We start from the raw sequence: 13856 nt of genomic DNA, 5'->3' as shown, positions 1-13856 counted from the left end.
ATCAACACACAGAAATCCCTTGCATTCCTATACACTAATAATGAGAAAACAGAAAGAGAAATTAAGGAAACAATTCCATTCACCATTGCAACGGAAAGAATAAAATACTTAGGTATATATCTACATAAAGAAACTAAAGACCTATATATAGAAAACTATAAAACACTAGTGAAAAAAATCAAAGAGGACACTAATAGATGGAGAAATATACCATGTTCATGGATTGTAAGATTCAATATAGTGAAAATGAGTATACTACCCAAAGCAATTTATAGATTCAATGCAATCCCTATCAAGCTACCAAAGGTATTCTTCACAGAGCTAGAACAAATAATTTCACAATTTGTATGGAAATACAAAAAACCTCGAATAGCCAAAGCAATCTTGAGAAAGAAGAATGGAACTGGAGGAATCAACCTACCTGACTTCAGGCTGTACTACAAAGCCACAGTTATCAAGACAGTATGGTACTGGCACAAAGACAGAATTATAGATCAATGGAACAAAATAGAAAGCCCAGAGATAAATCCACGCACATATGGACACCTTATCTTTGACAAAGGAGGCAAGAATATACGATGGATTAAAGATAGTCTCTTTAACAATTGGTGCTGGGAAATCTGGTCAACCACTTGTAAAAGAATGAAACTAGAACACTTTCTAACACCATACACAAAAATAAACTCAAAATGGATTAAAGATCTAAACGTTAAGACCAGAAACTATAACACTCCTAGAGGAGAACATAGGCAAAACACGCTCTGACATACATCACAGCAGGATCCTTTATGACCCACCTCCCAGAATATTGGAAATAAAAGCAAAAATAAACAAATGGGACCTAATTAACCTTAAAAGCTTCTGCACAACAAAGGAAATTATCAGCAAGGTGAAAAGACAGCCTTCAGAATGGGAGAAAATAATAGCAAATGAAGCAACTGACAAACAACTAATCTCAAAAAATATACAAGCAACTCCTACAGCTCAACTCCAGAAAAATAAATGACCCAATCAAAAAATGGGCCAAAGAACTAAATAGACATTTCTCCAAAGAAGACATACAGATGGCTAACAAACACATGAAAAGATGCTCAACATCACTCATTATCAGAGAAATGCAAATCAAAACCACAATGAGGTACCATCTCACACCAGTCAGCATGGCTGCAACCCAAAAAAGTCTACAAATAAATGCTGGAGAGGGTGTGGAGAAAAGGGAATCCTCTTACACTGTTGGTGGGAATGCAAACTAGTACAGCCACTATGGAGGACAGTGTGGAGATTCCTTAAAAAACTGAAAATAGAACTGCCTTATGATCCCGTAATCCCACTGCTGGGCATACACACTGAGGAAACCAGAAGGGAAAGAGACACGTGTACCCCAATGTTCATCACAGCACTGTTTATAATAGCCAGGACATGGAAGCAACCTAGATGTCCATCAGCAGATGAATGGATAAGAAAGCAGTGGTACATATACACAATGGAGTATTACTCATCCATTAAAAAGAATACATTTAAATCAGTTTTAATGAAGTGGATTAAACTGGAGCCTATTATACAGAGTGAAGTAAGCCAGAAAGAAAAATACCAATACAGTATACTAATGCATATATATGGAATTTAGAAAGATGGTAACAATAACCCTGTGTACGAGACAGCAAAAGAGACACTGATGTATATAACAGTCTTATGGACTCTGTGGGAGAGGGAGAGGGTGGGAAGATTTGGGAGAATGGCATTGAAACATGTAAAATATCATGTATGAAACGAGTTGTCAGTCCAGGTTCGATGCATGATACTGGATGCTTGGGGCTAGTGCACTGGGACGGCCCAGAGGGATGGTATGGGGAGGGAGGAGGGAGGAGGGTTCAGGATGGGGAACACATGTATACCTGTGGTGGATTCTTTTTGATATTTGGCAAAACTAATACAATTATGTAAAGTTTAAAAATAAAATAAAATTAAAAAAAAATTAAATATTGGTAAATCCCTATATTAGCAAAAAGGACACTATGATTCCAAATGAGATTTTCTAACTAGTAGTGATTTTCTTACTTTTCTTCTTGTTCTTGGACATCCATGACATCAACAAAAATGTTGGGTTGTTGGAAAATGACACTATTGTAATTTTCAATTTGCATGTTCTCTTCCTAAAAAAGGCCTAGTATAAAGATAGACACATATTTGGAATTTGAGAGTAGATATAATTCAGCACCCTTTCAGCACCCTTCCCATTCAACTCTGATTTTTAGAACCTACTTTATATTCTTTCAAGATTAAAAAAAAAAGAAGAAGAAGAAAAGAAAAAAACTCTAGCAATCTTTAAATTACAGGATGGGTGTTACTGCTGGATGACAGTTTCTATTCTGCAATGATGGTTTACTTGATTATGTAACTTCAAAACTCCCCATCATTTTAGAAATGATTATCTGTTACCAAAGTTCCTGTGAATATTATTTCAACAAATTTTGAAAATAAAAATTAGTTATACTATGGACAGTTTTCAGTAATTTTAGAGTCTTTATTAACTACTGATATCAGAAAGATACAGATTGGGATTTTTAAAACAAATGAGAAAGTGTTTAAAATAGTTAAACAAGCTTACATTCACTAGTTCATACTTGACAATGAAGACATAATCAATATGCCAGCAAGGATGACAGGATTTGAAGCAGAAAAAGCAATTTTTACCTTTCCTATGAAAAATAATTACAAAATATTGTAAAAGTGGTTGTCTTTGCCCATACATTTTGCAGGGGGCATGCCATCCTTCCAATATCAGGGTCTTTTAAAATGAGTCAGCTCTTCATATCTGGATTGATTTCCTTTAGAATTCACTGATTTGATCTCCTTGCTATCCAAGTAACTCTCAAGAGTCTTCTCCAGCACCACAATTCAAAAGGGTCAGTTATTCAGCACCCAGCCTTCTTTATGGCCCAACTCTCACATCTCTACATGATTACTGGAAAAGCTATAACTTTGACTATATGAACCTTTGTTGGCAAAGTAATGTCTCTGCTTTTTCATATGCTGTCTAGGTTTGTCATAGATTTTCTTTCAAGGGTCAAGTGTCTTTTAATTTTGTGGCTGCAGTCCCATACCTCAGTGATTTTGGAGTCCAAGAAAAACAAATCTGCCACTGTTTCTACTTTTTTCCAAATCTATTTGCCATGGAGTGATGTGATCGGACCCCAACTTCTTGTTAGTTGCATCTATCAGAAATATACTCTCCCATCAAGGTTTGTCTTGTCTTTATTTCCTCTTTTGACAACAAGTGAAAGTTGCACAATCGCTCAGTCATGTCTGACTCTTTGCAATCCCATGGACTATACAGTCCATGGAGTTCTCCAGGCCAGAATACTGGAGTGGGTAGCCTTTCCCTTCTCCAGGGTATCTTCCTGACCCAGGAATGGAACCAGGGTCTCTTGCACTGCAGGAGGATTTTTTTTTTTTACCAACTGAGCTATGAGGGAAGCCCATTTTGACAACAAAACATGTAAAATTTCAGTGTAGGATAAATTTATATATATATATATTTTTCTTTACTGTTAGTATTTTCTACCCTGAGTCTAATGAGATATATTATCTTCTAAAAAGGTTATGTTTTTCCTTGCTTTTATATACAAATACACAAATATTCAGCACCATTTATCAAGAAGAGCAGCTATTTTCTGTTTTGTATCAATTCTTCCTAATTTAGGGATTCATATATATGTGGAAAACAATTCTCATTCAGTGTTACTCCGGAATTCTATTGATCTATCCCTGTGCCAATATTACAGTTTATCAAACACTCTAGCCACTGTGTCTTAGTATCTGTGTGAACTGGAACATGTCCCTTGGTCTTCTTTTTCAGAAGGATTTAGTTACTCTTGACTGACTCTTTATACTTTTCATATAAATTTTATAATCAATACATATTGATGGAATTCTATTTCTAATGCACAGATATAACTGAAGTATAATTAACTTTGTCTTTCATAGGTTTAGTCTATGTCTCTAAACCATTTACAGTATCAAAAATGCTTCATGGAAATAACCTGACACAGTTTTGAATTTCTTTTAATTTCATATTTTTCATATTAGTGTTGGTCAACACATTCTTTACAGTTTTTCACTTTCCCATCAGAGATTCCCAATCTGGATAAATTGACCCAGTAATACATTTAGGATTAGGCAAATACTCCCCGGGGTGTGTGTGTGGGGGAGGAATGACTGGAGTTTCTCACTTGTTTTGAAAAACATCTCCAGTAGAAATTAGAGTTTATATAAAAATAAGTATTTTTACAGTCACAAAGCCTTAAATTAGGATTCTAAAAGTTATGTAACATTAAAGTTTGTTAGTTGGACCATTGCCCCATAGCAATTTAGCATTTTCTACCTCTCTACCATAGAGATACTAACTTACCTTTACCTATACAGAAGCAGAAATTTCATTTAAACAGATGTTTATAGTTTCCAGCTTGTTTGAGGAGTTATTCCAGAGGATATGATTGGGCGTTGATGGTGAGCTGGACCCAGATAGTGGATGTTCCTCACCACCCCTCATCCTGGGAATATATGTTTTGCCCAGCATTCCTATAACAGGCATTGTTTAGGGACACTGCCCTGAGAGAGGAAGGTGCTGTTGAGATAATCTGGACTGAATATATGACTGAATCCAGTTAAGGTCTCTCCATAAATTTTAAGATTCTGGCAGGTTGGGTGGCGATTTACAAAAATTTAGTCTCCCAAGACAAGCTCATTTGTTAATGTCCCTTGTTTATTAAACCTTCCACCTTCCATCTGGAGTGGTCAGACTCTTTCTGCTGCCTCTATTTGCCCTCCATGTATGGGGGCTAGTTTGCAATCCAAGACAATTATCTGTCGACATTTCCTGTCTTGTCTTTACATTCCCTTAACATATAGCTCATATTTATGTTAATATTCATATATAAAATTTCAATGTATTTTTCTAGTTACTCTAGTATTTTTATTGGCAAATAGATGGGGAAACAGTGGCTGACTTTATTTGGGGGGGCTCAAAAATCACTGCAGATGGTGATTGCAGCTGTGAAATTAAAAGATGCTTGTTCTTTGGAGGGAAAGTTATGACCAACCTAGACAGCATATTAAAAAGCAGAGACATTATTTTGCCAACAAAGGTCCTTCTAGTCAAAGCTATGGTTTTTCCAGTAGTCATATATGGACATGAGAGTTGGACTATAAAGAACGCTGAGCACTGAAGAATTGATGCTTTTGAACTATGGTATTGGAGAAGACCCTTGAGAGTCCATTGGACTGTGAGGAGATCCATCCAGTCCATCCTGAAGGAAATCAGTCCTGAATATTCACTGGAAGGACTGATGCTGAAGCTGAAACTCCACTACTGTTGCCACCTGATGCGAAGAGCTGGTTCATTTGAAAAGACTCTGATGCTGGGAAAGATTGAAAGCAGGAGGAGAAGCGGACGACAGAGGATGAGATGGTTGAATGGCATCACCGACTCAGTGGACATGAGTTTGGGTAAACTCCAGGAGTTGGTAATAGACAGGGAGGCCTGGCATGCTGCGGTCCATGGGGTCACAAAGATTTGGACATGACTGAGTGACTGAACGGAACTGGAACTGAACTGATTGATATATTTTCAAATACTTGGTTATTATTTTGTTCTGGTCATGCCTATGGAATTTATAGCTGATATAGTTTGGTATAGATTATATTAAATTCTTTAGAAAGTATTGCTTTTGCAAGCAATGGGAGTTCTTTGCATATTTTGGATATTGTCCTTTATTGGTTTCATGTTTCAATAAAATTCTCCCTGTTATCTATTTTCTTTCTGTATTTTGATGAACAGAGTTCAAATTTATTACCTTCAATCAAGTCAACTTAATCAATGGTTTTCATCAATCAATTTTTATTGTTCTGATAAAGATGCTACATAACAAAGTACCCAAAAGTTTAGTGGGTTGAAATAACAGCCCCTTTATTTTTCTCTCAGTTTGTGTCTCAGAAATTTGAAGATGTTCTTTCTCATTTTTATTTGCAATTGGATGATAAAAATACATTAAACAGGACATCTCTGTGATATTCCTGGAAGACTGACTCTGTTAGGGATCTCTCAGTGCTACCAACTCAGTCTGCTATATTTTAATTTCTAGCTTGAAGGAGCCTCACTTGTGCAGACAGCAAAATCCAGACTTAACCCATGTGAGGAAAGGCTGTGACAGTTGATTCTACATGGGGATTTTTTCCTAACCAGATATCCAAACATGATAGATAAAGTTACTTATGATTTTTGTGGGTAGGCAATTTTATTTAATTAACACTGATAATGAAAATGTCAGTTTTAAAGGTAATGAATTTATATATAGATTTTAATGGGATCTTATGTTGCTCTTATTCTCAAAGGCTTTGCATTTTTTAAACTTAGTCTCAATTATGAAGTTAAAAAGTTTTGTAAAGCCTATAGGAGAGCCATGATGTCAGCACCTATGTTTACTTCTGATTTACTTCTTTTTCTTCCTTTTGAGCCTGATCATTTCGTTCATTTTTTGTAACCTGCAAATGTTATAGAATATTTTACATTTATGTTTAGCATTTCAATATGTTATCTTTTAAAATAATTTTGAGGAGCATGGAGTTACAACTTGTCTTCCATTTGTTAGTAATGGATAGCCAACCATGTTTGCTTACCTGTTTGATTTTTATAATCCCTGGCTATTTGTGCCTAACACAATGTCCAGCTTGACTTTTTCATTCAAGAACTATTTGTGAAATAAATGAGACTATTGAAGCTAAACATCACTCCAGATAGGAGTAACACATGTTCATTCTACCTGTGATATCAAATGCAGAATTGGGCTCTAAACAGAATTGTATAGATATAGGTGGTAAGATGTCACTTCCTAAGACGCTTCTAGACACAATAGCCTTGTGAAGCCAATTTTACTTATGCAATTTTTCCTTGCAAAGGGTAGGTTCAGTCCATATTATATCTTAATGAAATTCTTTCCATGTTATGCAAGTTACTTATAATCAATAATTCTACTATTTTTTGTTAATGTGGTGTATTACATTGATTGATTTGCGGATATTGAAGAATCCTTGCATCCCTGGGATAAAGCCCACTTGGTCATGGTGTATGATCTTTTTAATGTGTTGTTGGATTATGATTGCTAGAATTTTGTTAAGGATTTTTGCATCTGTGTTCATCAGTGATATTGGCCTGTAGTTTTCTTTTTTTGTGGGATCTTTGTCAGGTTTTGGTATTAGGGTGATGGTGGCCTCATAGAATGAGTTTGGAAGTTTACCTTCCTCTGCAATTTTCTGGAAGAGTTTGAGAAGGATAGGTGTTAGCTCTTCTCTAAATTTTTGGTAGAATTCAGCTGTGAAGCTGTCTGGACCTGGGCTTTTGTTTGCTGGAAGATTTTTGATTACAGTTTCAATTTCCGTGCTTGTGATGGGTCTGTTAAGATTTTCTATTTCTTCCTGGTCGAGTTTTGGAAAGTTGTACTTTTCTAAGAATTTGTCCATTTCTTTAAGCTTTGGTTTTGTCCATTTCCACCCTTTGTAACATTTTTTTATATTGCACATATTAAAACAAACAAACAACAAACACACACACACACACATACATACAAAAACAGTTCCACTGAGGTACCCTGAGAAGATCCCTTGAGAAACTGGGATGCAATTCAAAGTGTAATTGTGTTGTTCTTGTTGCTTTAGGGTAATCAGCATTTCAACTATAGGAATCTGACCTCATTAAAACAAAAACCTGCATATGTATATACGTGTACCTGCCCTTTCTTTCCAATTTGTTCTCTTTGAGAAGAGAATTAAATACATAAAACCGTTGTTTCTTTTTTCCATATTTTACAAAGCAAAATATGTTTGCTTTGTATTAAGTTTTATTTGGGCATTTTTTAATCTGGAAAGATCTTCAGTTATCTATCATTAAAGTTTTGATCAATCTGACTCTCAGGAAAAAAAAAAAAAAAACGTTAACTGATTTCATGTCCAATAAGACAGTAAGAAACCATGAAAATATACATATGAGTATCCTACATAAACTGATACCCTAAACGTTTCTATCTTTGGTAAGTTAAATTAGTGTCTTTCTATTTATTCTTTTCAGATTTAGCCTACATTCTGCAGATAATTAAAATACTGAAACATGAAAGAGTTCTATTGTTATAGCCAAATACTCCAGTAAACAAACCCACTCAGAAGGACAGCATGGATAGTGGAGTGCAGTTTATTACACCGGTGGGTCCGAGACAGGGTTTCCTCTTTAGCCAGGGACCCCAACAAATTTTTGTGAAAATCTTATATACCTTAACTGTACCACTCAAGCCCACATCTCCAAATTCCTTAAACCTAGCCTGGGAAGTATTAAAGGGAGATGTGATTAGGTTACAGCCATGATTCAGGGACTCCCTGGACCTGCTCGAGCATCTACCCTGAAACCAAACTCTGTCTGTCTGCTGCTGCTGCTAAGTCACTCCAGTCGTGTCCGACTCTGTGCGACCCCATAGACGGCAGTCCACCAGGCCCCCCATCCCTGGGATTCTCCAGGCAAGAACACCGGAGTGGGTTGCCATTTCCTTCTCCAACGCACGAAAGTGAAAAGTGAAAGTGAAGTCGCTCAGTCCTGGCCGACTCTTCACGACCCCTACTGTTTACTATATTATGCTTTTCACCAACTCTTCTGACATTAACAGGGGGCTATCCCCCGACCACCTTTCTCTGAAAAAGATCAACTTAGGGCTCTAATTAATAACTCTCCTGAGCATGAAAAGAGTATTTCAATTCAAACCCATCTGTTGGCATTTTAGCTTGCTTGACAGGTTTATCCATACTCTTGCAACTAACACACATAATTGTTCACAACTCCCCAACCATGAAAGGCACAGGAAGCCTAAGCATTCTAAAAGTCCTAATGAGCATAAAGTCCTTTGAGGGATGAAAAATTATTAGGTAGTACTGATGAAGGGTTTCATTGTTGATCCAATGCTTGCTGCCAAGTCTCCACATCCCTTATCCACAGTGTGCCTGGGAATGCATTAATTAATATAGTTGGAATGTAAGAAAAATAAGTAATAGCCTTGACATTAGCAACATAAGACCTTGAGGTAATAAGTTCTTTCTTTGTTGTAACCCACTATACTTTTGCTCTATGAAATGTAACTTTTTTTAGTACTTTATGAGGATGATGCAGATTGGAAAATTAAAGAAAAACACTTTAAAGGAGAAAACAAGTTTTCTGGTTGACCAACCTTTGTCAGGTGGAAAAGGAAATGGCAACCCACTCCAGTGTTCTTGTATGGAGAATCCCAGGGATGGAGGAGCCTGGTGGGCTGCCATCTCTGGGGTCGCACAGAGTCGGACATGACTGAGGTGACTTAGCAGCAGCAGCAACCTTTGTCAGGAAAGAGTCATAAAATGTTATCAGGCCACAGGGCTAGAAGATAATGAACACAACAGAAGACCCTTGTAAGTGGAAAGGTATGCAAAAGGGAGCCTGGTTTCGATAAGGGTCAAACTGGTGGAATGTTGAGCTGACTCTGAATGACCCTGCATATTTCATTTCTGGAAATGTGTAACTCAGGGTATAAAAGCTCCTTTTGAAAAAAAAAAAAAAGCTGCAGACCCGTTCCACCTAAGCTGGGTCTCCCTGTGTCATTCTTTCTTTCTCTCTCTCTCTTTTTTTCAGGCTGATCCCCTGGAGCACAGAGGCTCTCTGAGTTCACTTTCCTGCCCGGGCTTCTAAGCGAGAAAGTGCTCTGCGTTTTCACTCCATCAAACGGGCACCTGAGGCCTCCATGAACAGAGCAAGTCCCGTGTCAGGGGCTTTATTGGCTTTCTGTGTAAACCAAGGAATATCAGCCTCTTTCTCTCTCCTTTACTTTCTCTCTTGCTAATGCCATTCATCCTGAGGGTATCCCTACTGGGGATCCTGCTGGGATCCTGCTGGGGCTGGACCCCAGCAGTGGATATTTTGAGGATAACCATTCTGGCTGATGTGAGGTAATATCTCATTGAATTTTTGACTGACTTGCATTTTTCTAATAATCCGAAACACTGATTTTCATCTGTCTCTTGACCATCTGTATGCCTTATTTTGAGAAACGACTATGTCTTCTGATCATTTTTGATTGGATTATCTGGATTATGTTTTGATGTCATACAAACTTTCCACTAGCCCTTGGTCTTGGATATAGATTTTCCCTTACTGCTTTATCTGAATATTTTATTGTTTAGCATTTTATACTTAATTTTCTTTTTCATTTTGAGTGCATTTTTATAAGCTTTGGGTCAGCATTATTTGTTAATTTGTTTATTTTTGCCTCTGTACTCACAGTAACATCAGCACATGTTTTTAAAAAGCTATCATCCATTTTCTGGATATACCATATTTTTTTAATCCACATATGTTAAAGGACATCTTGGCTGTTTTGTGTCATGTTGTTTAAAAATTGTATTCCAGTGAAAAATTTTTATTAAAGCTTCATGGGATAAACAAATAATTTTACTGCAAGATACTGAACAAAGCATATAGTGTAGACTAATAACCTCAGTAAAGTTGGAGAATTATTAAGTACAGTAAAAGGTAGCACATGGGAAAATGTAGAAGTCAATTTAAAAAGCAAGATGACTGCATCCCTGCCATGTATCAGGCCTTTGAAATATGGTATAGTACCAATAATGAGATTGTTTCCCTTTGCTTCCCACAAGTAGAATAATGAATTGTGCAGTTAAATACTGAAAGTCAATTAAAACTTACTGCATAAACAATGTTGATAAAAATTGGAAGCATCAACCCAAGGAAAGAGAACCAATACAATTAATTCATCAGTGCTTCTCTTACTCAAGAATGCAAAAAGTAAAACATTACTTTTAAACATGGATAAATATTTTTATTCAAAAGGACAAAATTATTTTAGTATCCCTTCAATCAAACTACCAGTTATGAAGAAAGAATTGCCACATGAGAGAACAAGAAGTACCAATCTGGGAGCTACTGAGGGATCCCAAAGTTTATCTTGATTTAAATGTCCTCTGATTTCAACAAAATGCATGAATTGAGACAAAATAAGGCTTCAGTTGGACTTACGAATGGCTGAATTGCAACATCAGTTCAGTTCAGTTTAGTCGCTCAGTCGTGTCCAACTCTTTGTGACCCCATGAACCACAGCACGCCAGGCCTCCCTGTCCATCACCAACTCCCAGAATTCACCCAAACCCATGTCCATCGAGTCGGTGATGCCATCCAACCATCTTATCCTCTGTTGTCCCCTTCTCCTCCTGCCCTCAATATATCCCAGCATCAGGGTCTTTTCAAATGAGTCAGCTCTTCGCATCAGGTGACCAAAATAGTGAAGTTTCAGCTTCAACATCAGTCATTCCAATGAACACCCAGGACTGAGCTCCTTTAGAATGGACTCGTTGGATCTCCTTGCAGTCCAAGGAACTCTCCAGAGTCTTCTCCAACACCACAGTCAAAAGCATCAATTCTTCGGCACTCAGCTTTCTTTATAGTCCAACTCTCATATCCATACATGACCACTGGAAAAACCATAGCCTTGACTAGACGGACCTTTGTTGGCAAAGTAATGTCTCTGCTTTTTAATATGCTGTCTAGGTTGGTCATAACTTTCCTTCCAAGGAGTAAGCATCTTTTAATTTCACGGCTGCAATCACCATTGTGATTGCAGCCCAGTGATTTTGGAGCCTAGAAAAAAAAGTCTGCCACTGTTTCCACTGTTTCCCCATCTATTTCCCATGAAGTGATGGGACTGGATGCCATGATGTTAGTTTTCTGAATGGTAAGCTTTAAGCCAACTTTTTCACTCTCCTCTTTCACTTTCATCAAGTGGCTCTTTAGTTCTTCTTCACTTTCTGCCATATTTTCAGTTAATAGGTGAATAGGTTCTTATAAGGAATTAGAAGAATTAATGATAGAAAATGTGGGGTCTCAGTGTAAAGAATAAGAATATTTGCGAAAACAAATGTGATTGATGACTTCAAATACACAGATGAAACATACTGGGGAAAGTGTGATGGCAAAAACAAAAGAAAATAAAAAACTCACAGACACACACAACATGCTGTAACTTTTTTCTAAAAGATGAGAAAACATTCAGAAACCTGGACAGTCATTTCTTTGTCTATATCCACCTAACACATTCTCCTGACATTTACTTAATTTATGTACAAAATTGGTCTTTTATGCTTAAGGCAATTTTTTTTTTTTTTACTATTTTGTTCATTAATCTATTTGCAACAGTTGGAATTTCCTAGTATATATAATATAATCTATAAATAATTGTTGAACATATTTATACTCACTACTTAATTTGGAGGCACATAGAACGAAATTTAGAGTCCATAACCAGTTTATAGAAATTGCATTGCATATTAATAAAAAAGGTTGCCTGATTTTTTCCACACCCTATGTAGTGCACATTTTACATCTTTATTCCTCAAGCTGTAGATTAAGGGATTCAACATAGGGATAATGAGAGTATACAATATGGAAGCCACTTTATCAGTGTCAAAGGAATGGCTGGACTCTGGTTGCACATACATAAATAGTAAAGTCCCATAGAACACTGTGACCACAGTCAAGTGGGATCCACAGGTAGAGAAAGCCTTGTGCCTGCCTTCAGCAGAGCTCATCCTGAGAATGGATACAAGAATGAGAAGGTAAGACACAAGAACTATCAGAAGAGAGAAAATCAAATCAAACCCAGCTAAAATCAGAATAATCATTTCTACTTCATGTGTATTTGAGCAGAGCAAAGGTAACAAAGGAAGACTATCACAGTAGAAATGACTGATGACTCTGTAGCCACAGAAAGATAAATTAAATAATTTTACGGTGACGAGAAGAGACACAAACGTGCTGTAGACATAGGGGATCGCTACCAGCATCCAGCATACTCTTTGTGACATGATGACTGGGTAGAGAAGAGGGTTACAGATGGCCACATAGCGGTCATAAGACATTGCTGACAGAATAAAAATTTCACTAATGATAAACACAAGAAAGAAAGCTAGCTGCATAGCACAAGAGTAATAGGAGATTATATTTTGATCCTCAACAAAATTTACTAACATTTTGGGTCCCACAGTTGTAGAATAACCAAGATCTGTAAAAGCAAGGTGTCTAAGAAAGAAGTACATGGGTGTCTGTAGCTTGGAGTCCATCTTGGTGAGGATGATCATGCCCAAGTTGCCCACCACTGAGATCATGTAGATGATGAGGAAGAGCCCAAACAATGGAGCCTGCAGCTCAGGGCGGTCAGTAATTTCCATGAGGATGAATTCACTCGACCCTGTTCCATTGAGTCTTTCCATTCAGGTTTATTAAAGAACCTGTTCTGGGTAGAAATATCAACATAGTCAATAGGTTCTATGTATCATCATCTGGAAGAGTTTCACTATGCAAAGCTAGTATAAACAGATTAAACTTTCCAGTTTAGGATATTTGAAAATAAACTCATCTCGTGGCTCAGATAATAAAGAATCTGCCTGCAGTTCAGGAGATCTGGGTTCAATCCCTGAATCAAGAAAATCCCCTGGAGAAGGGAATAGCAACTCACTCCAGTATTCTGGCCCAGAGAATCCCAAGGATAGAGGAGCCTGGCAGGCTACAGTCTATGGGGTTGCAAAGAGTCAAACATGACTGAGCAACTAACACTTTCATTTTCCTACATATAATAAAATATATAAATAGTGATAGAGACAGAGATAGTTGCTGTTTCTGAACTGGAAATTATTTTACTAACCAAAGGACATTTGTCAAAATTGAGAAGACATGTTAATTGTTACAACTGGAATGTGGAAGCTATTGGCATATGATGATT

General features: G+C 37.0%; 1 protein-coding gene across 1 annotated transcript; it reads right to left on the bottom strand.

The window, feature by feature from the left end:
- Window positions 1-12405: 12405 nt before the first annotated feature.
- LOC133261480 (olfactory receptor 8K3-like) lies at window positions 12406-13347 on the bottom strand. The gene has a single exon (XM_061439959.1). The coding sequence runs from the start codon at window positions 13345-13347 to the stop codon at window positions 12406-12408; it is 942 nt and encodes a 313-aa protein (XP_061295943.1).
- Window positions 13348-13856: the final 509 nt, after the last annotated feature.

The sequence above is a fragment of the Bos javanicus genome, chromosome 15 (assembly GCF_032452875.1).
Source record: "Bos javanicus breed banteng chromosome 15, ARS-OSU_banteng_1.0, whole genome shotgun sequence".
Taxonomy (NCBI): domain Eukaryota; kingdom Metazoa; phylum Chordata; class Mammalia; order Artiodactyla; family Bovidae; genus Bos; species Bos javanicus.
Note: the sequence above shows the minus strand (reverse complement) of the source record. Positions and strands in the feature narration are given on the sequence as shown.